At 37.4% G+C, this 18,731-nt stretch overlaps 1 protein-coding gene across 6 annotated transcripts in view; it reads right to left on the bottom strand.

Moving 5' to 3' along the window:
• Positions 1–18,731, bottom strand: part of ATXN7 (ataxin 7) — an 89,651-nt gene that overhangs the window by 36,637 nt on the left and 34,283 nt on the right. For 2 of the 6 annotated variants that reach the window (XM_055710289.1, XM_055710288.1), the window contains one exon: positions 3,186–3,290. The exons of 1 other annotated variant lie outside the window; for it this stretch is intronic. In XM_055710289.1, the coding sequence (XP_055566264.1) occupies positions 3,186–3,290 (105 nt within the window). Of the gene's footprint in view, positions 1–1,782; positions 1,919–3,185; positions 3,291–3,740; positions 3,805–10,572; positions 10,861–18,731 lie in introns of those variants that run through there. 3 more of the 6 variants (XM_014280616.3, XM_027806479.2, XM_027806506.2) reach the window with 3 other exon arrangements.

Here is an 18,731-nt window from a genome sequence, read left to right as displayed (position 1 = left end):
ACACCAACAGTTAAGAATACATTTTTAAAATGGCAATTCACACTCCAAATGCACGCTTAGATTGCCTCAGAAAGCTGTATTTAATTTTGAATTAGTATCCCTTCTAGACAAACGCATGAAATATAAAAGTATCAGTCCCACGCAAAAATCTGTGATTTGTATCAATGAAGTATTTTACTAAAAAGGTCAGATATTCTGATAAATAAGGTTACATTGAAATTATTTCTGACTACTTGTAGTCCAGGAAAAAAAGCCAGCATATGTCCTGCAATGCCCTTTCAGCCTACCTAGTTAAGTAGTTTATCACAAGTATGCTTTGGAAGAAATTAATTAGCTCACATTAGGTTTAGCTAATAGTTTGTTTAGCCTTCCTTTGACAAAAGTGACATTTTAAAAGAGTATATTCTAATACTAGAGAAAATAAAATCCCACATGACAAGTTTCAAAGAACACCAAGTACAAGCAATACATACCACCAGAAGCTGTAGAATATGTTAAGAAATTAATATTTCTTTGGTAACAATTAAAAATAACAGATCCTAAGAACATCACAAAAAGGTACAGCTTCACTGATGCACTGCAATTTTTCAGAACTTGTTCAAGTAACTTCTCCTGTATCAATCCCTGAAATAATGCCACAAATAAAAGATGTAATGCTGGGCAAACTGATTGTGATGAATCCAAAGAGTGTTTTACTTTCTTGTTATCACGATAGCATACTTTTTGTTTTAAAAGAACTATATGTTTTGAAGACTTCAGCAATTTCCTTCTCCTGAAGTACACAGTGTTAAAAAGCCCCCACCATTGCCTGGTAATCAATCACCTGCCATATTTATCAGCTTTCACATTCAGTTTGTTAAAACGAGGGACAACTGTATTAGGATTTCAAGAATGTGAAGGCTGATAAAAAGCAGTGAGAGCTAGTGCTACATAAAATCACCAAGTCAGCCTTCTTACCTTTCTGAGGCTATTAGTTTGGCGAACTAAGGTCCTTTTAATGACATTCACCCCACCCAAGCCTGTTTTTCTCATCAGAATGACCCCGCCTGCTTCCTCTGCACGCTGCAGCCCTTGCTGAGCGTCCTCATTGTTCAGAATGGGCTTAAGAAATACTAAGAATAACCTCGTCATTTCCATCCCCTCCATCTACATCTTTCTCAAAATATGAATCTGTCACTAATGTAAGGTTTACATTTGAGAAAGTTTCATGTTTAGAGATCACGCTCCTACAACGTGATGCGGAATAGGAACATTATTTTAGTTTGGCTTTTTGTTGGTTTTTTTTAACATAATTTTCCATACCTTCATTTTGTGCTTCCCCCTTCACTCTGCCCATTTTAAATTTCAAGCACTGCTTACAGAAGAGTTTGAATTGACTTCACATAACACATTTAACACTGGTACAAGCAGCATTACAACACCCCGTGTTTTCATGTCCATGGTCAAAAGGCAATGGTGTACCTATTCAGTTCTTGAACTACTTCTTCAATCTGTCCATAAGGCTGTCATGCCAACAACTACACTACTGGATTCTACAGTACATATACCTGTTTGCCAGACAGTATTTGGAGATCACCTGCACACTTCAGAAAGACAACCCAAAGCGTCTGCAGATATCCATAGCTCTCCATCACTGCCAACCTGAACCACTTCCATATTACTGACCTCAAGATGGAAGATTCAATATGCCAACACTCAGAACTGGGTACCATCCAGTCCTCCCCCATAAATTTATTTTTAACTGTCAGAATCAATTTGATGTGATATTTTAGAAGGACTTACTGTACATCCCAAACTGATGTTCAGTGACAGGTGAGGAATCACACTGGCAAGGGGTGGACTTGTTCCTGGCTGATACAAGGTCTTACAACAACCAGAGTAAGAAATGCTGATACCCTTTTCTTCTGGCTCCATACAGCTCTGGAGTCCACAAAATGTAGGGTTGTTTTTTTTTTTTAAAAAAAAATCATTAGTACTGCCATCCACAGCATAACTAATAAGAATTATGTCACAAAACCTATTCAGATTCTCCTGCAAGTCACACTCTGACAGAACTGCAGAGTCCAGCCGCAAGGGTAGGGGTATAATCCATAAGGCATTGTAACACAAAAACAAACAAGCAAGATCTGGAAAGGATAAGAAGTTCACACTCTGCGCAGCATAGGAAGACCCTTTCCCAGTCTCAAGAAAGCAGCAGAAGCAAGTGTATCTTTTCTTGCCAAAGGGCTGGATTATTTAAGATGCAAGAAAAGTTATCCCTTGTTTTCAACACTGGAAGAGGCTTCCCTGCCCATATCCAGCATCTCCTATGCTTTTAAACACTGAGGCAATCAGTAGATGCACTGGCCTAGAAAAAACACGTACAGATAGGCACACACAGGAGGAAGGAGGAGGAGTTCAGAAAATGCTCTGTCCATCTCCTTTTATTAGCACTCAGTCAGAAAACATCTCCTGAATTTCTCAAGAAACAAAAGGCTGAATACCAAAAAACTCCTATCCAAATATTGGCATGAAATTGTTTGAAGTTAATTTCTAGTCTTGAGAGGAGTGTGAAAAAAAGAACTGCCAACCTCCCCCGGGGTTAGGTTTGTAGGAAGTAACTGAGCACATGAACTTGCACAGCACTTCGCATTTTCTCAGTCCTCTATAAACACTGGCTAACACCAACCAACACAACAAGAGCTTCCTAGCATAGTTTATATACAAAACCATTTGACCAGTAAAACAAACATAAATTGATACTTCTGAAAATAAATAAGCTTACTGGCCATTGGAAACATACTATGTTTTACAACAAAATCTGTAAGTTTAGCTTTTAGCTCCAGTCCACAGTTCACACTGTAACAGAACCTGTGTAAAAATAATTTGTATAAATATACAAGAAATGACATACACAGACACAAACACACTACACATACTGTCTGTGAAATACACTATATATATATATGTCATTTCAAATTTGAACCGTATGTATGCAGCACTTCAAAAAGGCATAAAAAATTAAAAGGAACAAGATCTTGACATAACTGCATTACAATGTATATAAAATGATTAAACACAGGTTATGTTCTTTGACATTACTTATAATGTAATGATCTATGCACCATCAATTTAAAAAAAAAAATTGCCAGGCTTAATCCTGATTTAACCTCACCCTTAATTATTAAAAATAGTTAAGCACTTACCATAATGTGATTGAAATGCCTGTGGTTTTACGACCTGATTACAGTGGTTACACATCACCAAATAGAAATCATCATGAGCCGGGCAAAGACCAAATATTGGCATATCTAAAAACAAAAAGACAAAATGGCATCTCTCAGCTGCTGACAATTATTGAAAAACAGTTTAATTACAGAGCCATGACACTAGTGTTGAATCATAATTTTAATACATTTGTATCAAATTTGAAAATGAGGAAAAACAGCATATAATGCAATAGATAATTTTGTGCTGTAGCATTACAAAAGCAAAAATCTTCCTACAAAGATAAATGCAAAATGAGCGATTACTTGTAGAAAACATCTATTAGAAAACTGATTTAGGACTGATTATCTTACACCAGATGCAAGAATGTAATAAAAAAACTGACTTCAAATGACAAACACAATGTAAGAGGGATGTTTTATGTATTCTGAAAGGGGGGTGGATTTTATTCCTATTTCATTAAATGAAATAAAAAATGAACTTTATTTTCTATTTAATTTTTTTTAAACCATTTTAAACACACACTCATTTACCAGGCAGTATTACATGCCTAATGGTTTTATTTGTTTAACAGTGCATTATAGTCCAGCCATCTGCTGCCAGAGATCTGTGTAACAGCTATATAAGAGAGAGGAACAGAGATAACAGTATGTCAGAGCATGTGTGGATTTCAGAGATAACACACATACTTGCAGACGTTTACTAATAAAATCGGTTTCTACAATTTTGTTTTTAAGAATACAGTTTCTTAAGAATATACTTTTGTAATTAAAACTGCATTCAGAGTCTACTAGAGCATTGAATACAACATTTACTACACAACTTACAGGTATATTACATTTACATAACTAAAAATGTTACTCATTAAAAGACCAAAAAAAAAAAAAAAGGAAACTGACAACATAGTATAAATTTATTATTGCCAAGCATGCGGCTAATGGTTTAAAGGTTTAAAACCGACTTAGGAAAATTTACTTTAAAAAAAATACTCAAGTGATAGATTTATCTTAACAGCAACCTAGAAATTAAGTTAAACTTATTTACTACTGTGCTAGAACTGACCCCAGAGTTTCGTTTTAAAGCTACTATATTTGCCTATGTGTGTTTTTAACAACATCCATATTTTTGCCCATTGATGGAACACCACTTATGAAATAAATCAGGTGGACTGCATTTTAAGAGTGGATGTGCTATACCACGAGGTAACCAGTGGCAGAATGACGCTGTCAGCCCTGTAGAGCCCTACGGACTCCACTTTGTTCCTGGCAGACAAAAGAACGTATCCACACCAAATGGCTTCCAGAATTAAGGGCTCCCTTTGTAGTACTTTCACTGTAAGAATTTAATTACTTTTCTTTAAAAAATAAGGTCTATTCCAGATTTCCAAAACACCTTACCAGTGAAACATTAAAGTTAAGCAATAACAGCTTATTAATAACCTGCAATAACAGCTGCAACTGGATTTTGCAGTTGGACGCAAATACAGTAATGATGGACATCTGACGTGGCTGTGATAGATCAGAGCTACACTCGTTGAAGTCACAGGCACCTTTTTGCAACCAAGGTCACATTAAATAAATAATTAATTAATCTGATTTGCTCTTCATTAAGTAGACACTTGCTTATTTATGGTATTTATAAATAAAAAAGGTATTAAGACCTCAGGCATACCTAACACTGCCAACTAGGCAAAATTAGTAAATATATGCGGGGGAGGGAATCAGATAGGAATAATAAACTTCTATTTTCCAATATCTACTTTCTCTGATGTAATATTAAGCTAGGTAAGGAAAACCAAAAAGCATAAACTTAAACGTCACTACTAGTATTTCATTCAGGAGCTCTTCGGGCATGCCTGCATAAAAAAAGCTTCCACATGGCAAGCAAATACTCCAGGGTGACTTGCATTGGACTGCTAATACACCATGATGAATGGGACAATAACAATGCGCACTATCTGCTATTTACATTGTTAATAGTGCATGGACAGGCTACTACTGTAGAATGTCTAACGAACTATAAATCCACACCTTGTAACCTGCTCTCATAACTGTACCTTTCAGACAACACTGGATTCGCAGACTTTACACCAGCTTGCACAGAACAGAGGGGAGAAATCGCTGACATGAGAAAAGGATTGCCTGCTTCTGTGTCTCTTGCAAGATAAAGCACTCCTTGACACTAGTCTGAGACATCATGCTCACTCTATTTAAGTACCCTTTTATGAATATTTGCTGGCAATACAGTGCTGCAATTTTAAACAAGCAAAACAAACTGGCAGAAACTGATGTAAACAAAAATGTTTTCTTATTTCAGTGTAGGCATCACAAGTAACCCGAGCAATTTACGAGTGTCCTTTGCACTGTGAAGCACATCTTCAGCGTTTCAAAATCAAAGCTCCAAGTGACAGAAAGTAATGGCAAAATACTAGGAAATACACAAACTCCTAAAGAACCACTCTAAGAGTAAAACCACTTGACACAGAAAAAAGGATTTGCTGCACACCCAAAATCACAACCCTGATTTCAAAGGACGTCACACACAAAACTCTAGCCAGATCACACAAATCAATGTAAATGATCTTCTACCCCACAGTACTTACAATAGAGCAGCATCTAAATGTAACCAGCAAGAGTGAAGGTTAGAGCCCTAAATGCAATTCCTTCTGTTTTCTCATATGAGGTAAAATAAACTATAGCTTTTTTATTATCAAACCATTTATTTAAAATAGATACAATCAAATCCTTTTGTTAGAGAAACCCATAGGGCCCCAAATGACGCTGGAACCTGAGTATGCTGAGCACTGCAGAAACACGAGATGGGCCACAGGCAAGATCCCAGTGTGCAAAAAGTAGTATCAGTACTTCAGAGACTTGAACATTAGTTTTAACAACAGGTTTGAAATTGTAAGGAGGCTGATCCAACCAACGTCAGTTAAGACAACTGCAAGAGACCTGAATGCACACTTCCCAACCCAGGAGCCTCAGTGTTAGGCAGGTAAGGCCCCACGCGTTTAAGGTGTTTCACTGTCATTTTAGTTGAGCAGAGCAAAAGCAGGTTTCAGGGAGATCTTATTTCTGTTCCTGTGCTCCAGTGGGGCAAACACTTATGTGGCACTCTTATGGGAATGACAAATCAGAGCACGCAAGTGGTTAGAAAATAATATACAGAATAGTTTAACAAAACTTATGTAAGAAGTACGTACTAAGAGTAGAAGACGGACGCCTAATTTCTCTGTCTCCCCCTCAACCGCTTATGAAACTTCACAAGTCTGGCAGTTGATATTCTAAAGTCTAATCCTTTATACCTATTTCATTTAATGACATGTAAATTCTGTATTTAAAAGTCTAATGAAGTTTATAGTATTTCACCAGTGTCATTTCAAATGCACTAAGTTTAAAGATTACTTTCTGAAATACTTCACTGTAGATGTACAGCCGTGCCTCACAAGGAAAAGCCTAGCAACCATGATTCATATGTTCCTCTTTCAAAGCTGGACTCGTTTAACTCTCTCCATCTGGGAATGTTTTTCAAGGTCAAACTAAAAAATTAAACCAAGACCTCAAACTTCCCAATTATTTTTCCATAAATGCAGTATTTATACAGTATCAACATACAAATACTGTTATAGGGGCTGCTAGTTACATTAATTCTATTAATGCCATCAAGAACTTCATTTACCTCCATAATATGAAACCTCTGAACATAGTGACCTCCAGAATTCACTTCTCCTTTCAAATGTAACTTCGTTACAGTGGTTTTAAAAGGTAGCTTTAAACCATACGTTGCTGTACTCTTTAGCAAGACTAGAACAAACCCCTGCCATAGGCAATTCTGAGGCTTCACTGCATTATTTGTTGAGCATATAATAAGGGAAATGCTGCTTCTTTGGAAAAGACCAATATAGCATCTTTTCTAATAACAAAAGGAAAAACCATAATGGACAGTCTGGTAAGCCAAACATCAAGTAACATGAGGCTTAGCATGTCTACACTAAAAAACTTTAACTAAGCTGCCATCTCCTCTTCTCCAGAGGGATGCAAAAGCCACATAAACGATTAGTATTTCCAGCATTCTCTTTCAGGACAGCTACACTACAGAAATTCATGCTCGTGGTCGTTAAAAAGTAACAGTGTCTGTGTACTCTCAGTGCTATTACTTAATGTCACAGGCAACAGAACAAATAAAACAGGCTAAAAACCCTGCAGTTAGAGAACAGGTCGGCAGTTTGCATTTATCAAGCCACTAGATTCAGTGACTACCACAGCTCTAACGCATGTTTTTATTGGATTTTTTTTTTTTAATTCCCCAAAATTAACAGATTTTCTAAAAATCTTGTTGTCCCTTTCAGACTGGGACCATTGCACCATCCATCTACCCTAGCATCTAGTAAGACAACATCCCTCCTAGAAATCAAATTAAATAACACCAAAAAAAGCGAGGTCAACATCTTCTCCAGGACAGCGAACTGTTGAGGAAGAGGGTAAAAGGAGCCCTAATTTGGGCTGTTTGCAGAGACCAGAACAAAAGTTTCCTATTTTGCAGAAGTCTGCTCACTACTACGGACAAGAAGAGGAGAGTGAAAACTGAAACAGAGGAAGAGAAAGCAAAACTAGCAAGGCCAGAAGTGAGAAGGCAAAGAACAAACTACTAAAGCTAGGGCAAAGGAACAAAAGTTTGATCAAAAAAGTGACAAGAATACATAAAAGTAGTGCAGAAATACTTTTTAAGCCAGAACACTGCTAATACTCACTTCTTCCCTATCCATGCCCAGCATCAGCTTATTGAGATTATTTTTAAAATTTTGAGTCTGATTCATCAGAAATATCTATGCACTTCTTGCCATTTAGTGTGATTTGACAATGTACACTTCATGCTGATGCCCAGTGTGAACAGTAAAATATTTTGACTACAATGATCCTCACGACATCGCGTAACACCAAACCAACCTGATTATACTTCCAGAATACTTTTAATCACTATAGTTAATATTAGATGTATAAAAACATGATACCCTAGACTACTAACTTCATACTCACAACAGATAACTTCCTATTATCTTCACAACTCCCCAAACATGGAATTTGTTTTTCTTTCTACTGGGGCCTGATCCAAATCCATCCTAAGTAAACGTACCAAGTTTTTATCAATTCACTAGGCTTTCCACTAAGACATCAGGGAACTGTTTTGAAGGTACTATATAAGGAACTTGTAAATATATCCCATTATTTTGAAATGTTGCCTAACCTGGATTGTTTGAACTATTTATTTCATGGACCAAGTTCAAATAAGGTCCACAACAGCTATGTTGGACAGATTTGCTCCATGCTAACTGTGTTTTCTCATTAGAAGATAATTAGTCTTGATCACACTAAGGTAAAAAAAAAACCAAAACCGCGAGTACACCTTGCTTCAACTTAACCAGTAGATCTTCTCTAAAGGAATGCTTTTATCAGAACTTTTCTTTAAGATAACATAACTAGCATCTGAACAAGTTTCGAAAAGGGGAGGAAACAACACAGCTGCAGTAACTTTAGTTCACATTTTGAAGGAAAAGGAGTTTTGAGCCACCTCCTGTAATTTGCTTATAACACTTGTCTCAGGTACTGTCAGATCCTGTTAAGGTAATAAAAATATTTTTATTGTTATGCCCTTTTTGGTTGTGGAGAACACAAATGTCATTTTAATATCTGAAAGCAGACAAAGCCTCCCAAATTACTATATTTAAGAGCTTGTGATCTGGGGAAAGAGGCATGAGGAAGGAGAAGGAAGGTGACTAACCAGCACTGAGGACCACATGAAACAGCCCGCACCAAACCCAGGCAGATTTCAGTCAGAAAGCTGAGCTTGGTTACAACCAGACCAACAGCTTATAGTCAGCCCCAAAAGCTAAAATTCTGCCAACAAATCTGCACACCAGGCAAGTGCTGCTGGATCTACTGCTGACGTTAGCTGTCAATAACAAGTAATCTTCAGGTGCAAGGAGGATCTCAGATATAAGCCTGAGGCAGCAAGCTTTCAGCACAAACAGCACCACAAAGTATCTGAACTTAGTTATCTTAAGTAAAGTTCCCATCAATTCCAAGTCATATAGTCCCTTACTTAAATCGCCTTTTCCTAAAAATATTCATACCAATTAAAGTTAGCATCTCAAAACTTGCCTTTTATATAAAAATACTTCACTTTCTGCAACTAAAATACTATTTTCTACACAATATTTTTCCAAAGTATTTTCTAGAAACACTCAAGTGCTTATCATTCACGAACACACATGTTGTTTTGTATACTTATCAATGCTTATATGAAATTAAACTACTGGCAAATTTTCTACTATGCAAGATGATAAAAAATAATACTGCTAAACGGATACTGTGAACAAAATAACTAGAACCATATAATATTCAGAGTGCTTTGTTTACACAACTTTTAATCCAAAATAGGAGATTCTAACATACATAAACTTGAAGGTTTTCTACAAAATTTCAAGTAATGAGCACTTGCGTATTTATTAATAGAACACAAGTATTTTATGAACCATATGGGCAAGCATAAAAATTAGTGCCTGCAAAAAACATATGCATAATCAAAGAAACCAAACATAAACTGATCAAATTTACATACAGAAACAGGGATTTTTTAAATCCCATAAGGAGTTATGTCCCATACTGTTTGTGCTCATGTTGCCTCACATACGAAAAAAACCTTTTAATACAAAATAAAGCAAAACAAATGGACATTCCCATACCCAAGCTGTGTCATTTAGGTTCAGAGGGAAGAATTGCTGAAGTATTTTCTGCAAGGTTACCTATTTTTTTAAATTCCTTGCCAAGTCCACTCTGTACATTAAGTACCTTACAAGTTTTGCACATACAGCTTTGAGAGCCCAGCTATTTGAGTAGGCATTTGAAAGGTACAGCTCTCCTTGGGTTCTGAGCACAAGTGCATGAACTTTGTTTCACCGTGCAGTTGCTGATTGATCAGATGAAGGAAGGACCAGCTGAAGACTTTATTTAATGTTTTTACTGCATTTTCCACTTTGGCAAATATAGCCATTACACAGCATTTTAATTAAGTCCTAAGAATACCCAAACCTCAAAGTTTTGGCTTAGAGACATGACTTTCACTTCAAGACCAAAAAGCCCCACAGTCTAGTTTAACTAGGCACAGGAGCTGCATTACGAGATTTGATCACTGTCATAAATCTTTACTAGAGCTAGAAGGCTTTATCTCTAAAAGCAGAGTCCTCTCTGTCCAGTTTCCTTGCGAAACTCAAGACAGCTACAGTTCTGCAGTGTTTACTTTGCTTTCCCAAATTTAAGACAAAATCTTGCCCAGCAAAACCTGAAAGAGTAAAGGAAGACCTACCTCTCCTGGCTTGTGTTTCCCATGGGTTCAGCCATTCTGCATCTCCAAAACCCCATGCCCTGCACTGTGCCCTCCAGCTTCGCCTCCAGCAGCAAAAAGGTCGGCCACATGCTGCAGGCAGTAACAGTCCTCCACGGCAAATCCAAACACCAGTCTTTTTGCAAGGCTACGAGCACACAATCACTGGAATTCTCCCACTGCCTTTCCTTCCTCTCTCCACGAGGATGCAGAACGCAACACTGACAGTCACTACGTCTCCTCCCTAAAATTTAACAGTCTTGGGAAATTTCTATATCATGCCCACCCATAAAAACTGAGCAGCAGATACTAAAGAGAAGTGTGTCGTGCACACGTGCACCTGCTGCCTAGCATGCAGCTGGGAGTTCTAATTTTAGGCTCCCAAGATTTGAATGTTCCTGTAATTTTATACAAAACACATATTAAAGCAGACATCTAAGCAGACATTTTTGTATACCAATTCATTTACACACAACCTTTTGGAAAATTAACACAAAACATATGTCAAATTGTTCATTCAAAACAATTAAACAGCTTTTCTAAGTTTACTACACAGAACAATGCAAAATTTCACTGAGCAAGTTTACAGAAGATTGTCTGTAGAAAGATTAATAAATTTCTCAGTGAAACACAAGCATTTCTCAGTGAAACATAAAGCTTTTCAGCAGCTGAAGTCCCTCGCCACACCTTGTATTGCTATACCACGTTTTCATCAGCAATTTGAAGTCAGTCATCTGCAAAAACTATTTCCATTTACTCATTAATGAGTTTTCAGAGGTGAAGATATTTTAAATTTCTCCAGGCAATTTGTATAATATTTTAAAAATGCTAAACATACAATTTTGAGTGAAGATTTCTTACATGACAAGTCATGCATTATTTTTAGGTGATGTGATCTCACTGTGCCACTGCTGTATTTTAGGGAACCCAACAAATTATTATTATTATTTATGGGTTTGTGTCAAAAAAAAAATACCCTATTTGTTACATAACCAATCCTAAAATAGCTTAAGGAACCCTCAAAGTTGAGTTTAACTTTGCAATTCTGACACAAAAGTTAAATAGAATTCAGGAAATAGAGTTTACACAGTAAAATTAAAAGATAGGCTTATTTAATATGAAAATGTACACACAAACACTTCAGTTATCATGCAGAAAACAGGATCTAAGCAAGGAAAAATGTTCTGGATAAGCAACTCGCCACAAATAATCTCAATTAAAATTAAATACATCTTCCATAGATTAGTCTAAATTCTATTTTAAGTCATATACCCTAAAGCATGCTACCATTATTAATTGTTTTAACATCAGTAGGTTTGGTATTTTTCTCCTCTTTCACACAGCACACTGTGTACTTTGCAGCAGCTGTACTTTTGTAGTAGGAAAAAGGAAGTTTGTTTTATTTAAACCTAAACTCACAGTTTACATAAAACTGCTCATTGCAGCAGAAGTATTTTGATACATCGTGACTGGAAATGGTGAACATATTCCAAGCTCCTCACCCTCTTCCATCGCCTATCTAGACATGCTTTTGAGGAAAAAAATTTGGTGTGCATGTTTTTTGCCATCTTTCCCTACGTAACTGGCCGTATCACAGCAACACAACTGGGTACTGGTATCTCGCCACCCAGTAACTGAGGAACTAAGAGTGGTAACAACCATTCACTTAGATCTACACATTTTCTTACTGAGAAGTGGAAGAATCCAGTGTACCCATAACTATGTCTTTTGTGATAGGAAAAAGCAACAAAATTTAGTAATAATAAACCACATTATTTTCCCTGCTACACAGGACACACATAGTGCTCGTCTTTTAGCCTCTTCCACCCTCTTCCCTGCTGACCACCACACCAACTCCTGGGTGACAGCAGCATGGCATTATTCTCTAACTGTGCAAAGAGGATGCACCTTTGCTCAGGAATGCACTGCATACATTTTACATCATGAACCTGATACCTGAGGAGGCAAATCAGCATATGCAAAAAAAAAAAACAAAACCAAAACCAAACAACAACATAAATCTTAAGGAAAATAATACAGATGACCTGTCAACTGAATTCTATTTCAGTATTTTCTTTTATTAGGCAACCCAACTACCTAAAACCACCCCACCCCTGCCACTCCCATTCTCCATGCATTGGAACATCCACTTCAAAAATAAAGACTGTTTCAGTCATGTCCAATATAGCTAAAGGGAAACTGATGCCTGTCGATTTTCACATACCAACTTACATTTCCGCACCCCCTCAATTTGGCAGGCACTATTAGTTTCTGCATTAAAATTCACTTCCTTTACTTTACAGATTTACTAGCAGTTGATTTGATATTATAAATAAAAAATTTAAAAAAACCCAACAAGTTGCACAGCAACAGGCATATAAATGTACTATAGTGGGAAAAAAACCCAACAGTACTGTGATATGTAATAAGATTAAAAGATAAAGTGGAAAACAAACAATGTTTTTGTTGTTATAGTGCAGTAAAAAAGCTAACCCACTTCTTATGTATTTGAACACACATGTAGTGACACAAAGTATTTTAAACGGGGCTATTGCATACCTTTTGATAAATGGATATGACTATTTCAATTATCTAGCTGAGGAATCAGTAAACCCTAAGTCTTCCCTTCTCACAATTTGTATATTCCAGTACATACAGCGCTAAAGGCAGAGCTTTCCTTCCGAAAGGAGATCTATCTGTTCAGAAATGTTAGGCTTTAACCAGTGCTAGTTGTCCTCCAACAGTTATATTAACTAAACGGGTAAGTGCTGAAGAAAATCAGGCTACTTGTTTACAGTGTAAAGGTCAGTAATTCCACTGACGGATCTTTGTGATACAACACAAACCCAGTTCAGCCTAAAATAATCTTTATGGAAGTGAAACATTTTTCTATTGTTATGGAATTTCAAATTCTTCTTTGAAGAAATTTAGGTTTTGCTTTTCTATATCATCACCATTTTAGAATAAGCCCATCCATCACTATCCTTATTTCAAGACGTATTACTTCACTGTTAAGAGTGATTTGCCTTATTTTAGAAGCCTTGCCTTCATAAAATTTTCCAGAATTCCATGTCCAAACATTACACATAAAATATATACCTGTTACAGAAGAATAATAACAAAAAAAAAAAAAAGACAGACTCTGAAAACACTCAGTGAACAAATCTGTACTGGGTATTATTCTTCTGTATCTGGCACTAGATCTCTGCTACTGAAATAATCCATTTCACTCTTAAATAGAAACAGGTTGGGAAGGACTGCAACTTTTACTATTTTTAAGTTTAGCTATATTCAAAAATGAAGATCACTTAGATCATACTATACATGCAGAAGATTTGAAAGGGCTTACATGCTTGAAAGTTATTTCTCTGCTTTTTCATGGTCTAGGCTTCTATAACACAACCAGAACACCAGCCCACTTGTGATGTACACAGAAGGTAATGCCTTCAGCAAAACAAATCAAAAGGAGAGAATTTTCTCAAACTACTTAATGTACTGACTTGGTCGGCTTGGTCCTACTCACATTTTTTACATACTCCTCTTCTCTCGTCCCTCTGCAGTTAACAGCACTCTTGTTACACTTAGGAAAAAGGTATATGGGTATGTATGAATGGACCTAAACACACAGGGGGTGATAAAGAATTCTCCCTTTTGTAGGCCAGCTAGGAAGCAAAATGCTCTACTCTTAGAAAAAATACCAAATTGGGCATAAGTTTTAATTTTTAGACACCTCATGTCAAAAAAGGACATAACAATAAACCTGATTATCCAAGCAGCAAGACAAAGTCATCCTTATGCAGATACAAGAAGATTGGACATATTCAGTGTATGACTGTGCAATGAGACACAGGCAAGTGGTGTCCTGCATCCCCACGGACCTCATGCAGCGGTCCCAATGCATCAAGTTACAAGACCAGGCCTGTTTGCAAAGGTCTGTAGAGATGTTATAGAAGATATATGGAGTCAGTATTAAGCAAGAGGCACAGCAAAGAATATACGGAGCTGTTATTTAAAAAAAAAAAAAAAAAAAAAAAAAAAAAAGCATGGAAAAGAACATTTTGGAGCACTAGTTAACTGCCCCACATGGCTCAGGATGTCAATGGTACTTAAGATTAAATAGATAACAGAAAACTGGAAGGTGAAGAGGATCCTTTGATTTTATAACAAATTTGTGGAGTTTACCACCCTTCAGTACACTGACAACAAATAACGCAACCACCTTCCTAAAGCAAGCAAAAGATAACTGCTACAAACATATCTAGGATAACAAAACCGTGGTTTACAACGGAAGCGGGTCCTTTGCCAGGCACAGCAGTTGCACATGCGTGAATTTCGGGTCCTAGGCTGAGGTCTTCAGCTCCAACCCGCTCGGAGACTAGGGCAGCCTCTACTGGTGCCTATCCAGGGTAGGCAGGACGCCAAAGCCACTGCTGCCAAACTTGTTGAGCCAGTCTTGCCAGTGCTGGCCCACAATGCACCGCTTTGTGCTTGGAAATTGCTCAAAAGCTTTTGCTTCCAGCAAGAGTGCAGAGCACTTGGGGAAAGATGCCAAAGGAGTCCAAGAAAGGGTATCGCAGAGCCACCATAACAGCACGGACACCCTGAATGCTCCCATCAGATGGTGACATCACCCTCAATCACTGCAATGACGAACACCAAAACGCTTCCTGCGAAGCCTTTATCTCACAACACTACTCATAAGAGTGCAGGAAAACTCTTAGCATGATTAAATTATAAATAAAACTGCTGATGCTGCACGTTGTCATCACGTCTTCCCATTTCACAACAAAGAGCACCATCTACCCAGACTATGATTTTGGTCCTTTCCCAGGACCAGGGGCCTTTCCTTCACATTGCTGTGGTTATCCATGACACCTCTCAAACCTGTCGGCAGGAGGACAGAGAACTGCAGTGTTGCACAGAGAACCCCTTCTGCATCCCAAGCAGTTTAAACAAACCTCAGATGAGACACTGACAGCACACTGAAGATTTTTCTTGTGTGCTCTATCCACTATGCAAATTAAAAATAGCACTCTTATCTCTGACGCTATCAAGCCAACACTTCAGATCATTAAATTCAGGCCACAAAAACAAGAGGAGAGACTTGCAAGTTTTATTCCAGCAAATGACACAGTGCTCTATGCCCCTACATTTCAGGGCACATGCTGACAGTCAGGCAGAACTAAAAAGAAATTTCCCAAGCAAGGGCTGATGCATTCTGGACTTCTCCAAGTACCTCATGGTAACAGCAGTGTTGAAAGAGCCAGGCAAAGCAAACCAAGTCAGCTGTCTATTAAAGCAGGTTCTACAGAAGGAACAACAGATAAGGAGAGGGCTCTGCCCAGCCTAGATACAAAACACAATCAAACCGTACCAGGTATAGTTCAGGTATCAGTACTTCCCCCAGAGTCCCATAATGCAACCAGTACTACAAGCCCTCCTTCAATCACTTAGCCACCAAAAAAAAACCCCAAAAAAACAGAAGGAGGGTATTTAGGACAAAACTTTGCAATCTATTATATCAGCACATATTACAGTAGCTTTGGTAGACAACACAGATACATTGAATTTGGCTCAGGTCTTCTCTGTAAATTACGAACTACAACATGGAACAGAAGTACCTTAACAAACATGATTTCTAGACACTTGCTTTGAGTAACACACCTCACACAGAAATTAAAAACCAAATTGCTTTCTGAAATTGATCTTTAAGTACTTTATTGAAGTAAATGCTGCCTATAAGGAAATTCATTTAAGCTTTTCTTCTCATATACTTCCATTTAGTACCAGCAAGAGCAGGATGACTGCCATCTCTCTCAGCAGAGTGGAACAGATCTATTCAAACACAGATTCTGCATTTTTAAAAACAAATTATCTGAAGAAAACATGCTAAACCCCAAGATTATATTCCTTACAAACCAAAGCCCAGCAAAGCCTCCTACTTGTCAGAGCCAAGTTAAATTCCTTTAATACATTTCTAGAGTCATTCTAATCGAACAGGAATGAAACAATTTTAACATTTCCTGGGAAAAGTGGGAAAATTTGTTATTTTGAAAGCTACTTTCCAAGTCATTTTACACAACTGTCTCAATAATCCAACACCCACTGTCTAACTATTGGGAGTGCTTTTTGTTCCTTTCACATACCTATCAAAACTACAGCCAGTTAACCCAAACCTTTGCAGAGTTTCAAGCCTCCGGATATTCCACACTACTACAGATTCGTTCTGAAGGGCTAAGAAGAACGTATAGTATGGCTCACATTCACATATACTGTATAGATGATGCCTCTTTCTCCTTTTGGCATAATTTGCAACAGCCCTCCAATAAGAGAAATAAATGATGCCATAACTCTTCCTCAGCAGAGTAACCCAGACTCTCAAATGGTATTTTCTCCAGTTCACAAGGTTACTGGGAAACACCTTGCAAGTTTCAGTCAAAGAAACTTTTGCTTTCTATTACTTGGCTTTCTGACATAGCTGATTACTGAAAATAATTAAAAAAAAAAAAAATACTAACCAGTATCTTACATAATATAAGTAAGTTCTTACTTGCTGTTTCATTTTCACAATACACTGCTTCTAACCGATCCTGATTTACACTGCAGTTATTCACTGATACAGCTTTTCTAACACTCTTAAAGTGTTATTATATAAATAACCAAGATACAAGATCTACTATGCTACACAACCATGATAGGTAGCCACGTAAAAAATCAGATTCACTCTGAAAAGATACATGATCAAGCACGGTCCAGTGGATTCTAGGATTACTAGACTATATATGTGCTGCAAAATTCAGAATCTGCTTTAAGCAACCATCACCTTGTTTTGGAAACAACTTTAAAGTTAGAATGCAACTGTTGTTTCACAAATGTTTCACTCAGCAGAGATGGAGGAGCTGCTTAATCTAGCATTACTGGAAGGAAAAAAAAAAAAAAAAAAAAGATTGTAAAACCGCACCCCAAGTGTAAACTGATAGAGATTTTCTTCTGTATTTTAGCCTGAAACAATAGCCAGAGGGTGTAATTTAGGCTACATACACCCTGACAAAGCAACGGCTACAATATCTAGGGACTGACAATTAAAATGTTTGCATAGCGAAGTATCTCTCTGCCTGCTGTCTGATCACAAGGTTGCAGTGAACACTGCTATCTCACCCATGCAAACTCTCCCACCTGCCGAGCCCCATAACCTGGTCCTGCATCCTCCTCTAGTCACAAGTAAAACCCTTGTTGACTTCAGTGGCTCGTGACAGGACCTCACATCCTCAGACACCACTTAATAAATAGCAGAACTCCATTTTCCCCACTGACATCTACTACGTCATCTATGCAGTCAATGAAAAAACCTGTAGACAGAAAACAGAATTTATGAAGGGCAAAATACAACAGAATTTGACATTAAAGGAAAACAAACATCCAATTTACTGTGTATTCAGCATATTATCCACTTTTCAATTTTAACTCATTAAAGCTTCTACACTTCATTTTAATGCAAGCTGCTATAGGTCTTTAAGGCAACTAGATCAGCATGAAATTGTCCAACAAACTTTCTTGTAAATAAAATTACAACAGCTCTAGATTTCAGACCAAAAGTGTACATCATGGCCTTACAGCATCAAAGCTGCTCCCCACTGCATTTTAACCTTCAGCTACTTTGTATACATTTCTTCAGTGCCAGTTGAGAAGACCGCATTTTCTATTACACTGCGAACAGGCGATGAAAGATGCAAGTCCTGCCCAGTCACAGAAAAGCAGACTAAGAACACCGTGTACATTTTCTAGCTGTTACAATCCCACCAGAAGAGAAGGGAGGCATAACCAGTTATCCCTTTCACCATTTATTGTCAATGAAGTTTGTTTATTGGCTACACTGAAGCTATCAAAAGTCAAAATCAGGGTGAGGGCAAGCTTGTAAATAAACAACCTTTCTCATGGGAAAACAGGTTACCACAAAACATTTTGTTCCACAGGGGCTGACAAGTAGTGTTTGTGTCTGACACACAAATAACTGAGCATTTGAGTATTTCTAATCTACTTGAGCCAATAACCTAGAATATTTACCATTACAGCGACCATTTCCAAAGCTAGCGATCATGACTCCAAGTGATGTGGGACCAGCTGTGTGTGCAGTTTACTTT

This window comes from Falco cherrug, chromosome 4 (assembly GCF_023634085.1).
Source record: "Falco cherrug isolate bFalChe1 chromosome 4, bFalChe1.pri, whole genome shotgun sequence".
In the NCBI taxonomy this organism is placed as follows: Eukaryota; Metazoa; Chordata; class Aves; order Falconiformes; family Falconidae; genus Falco; species Falco cherrug.
This window is presented reverse-complemented; position numbering and strand designations above follow the sequence as displayed.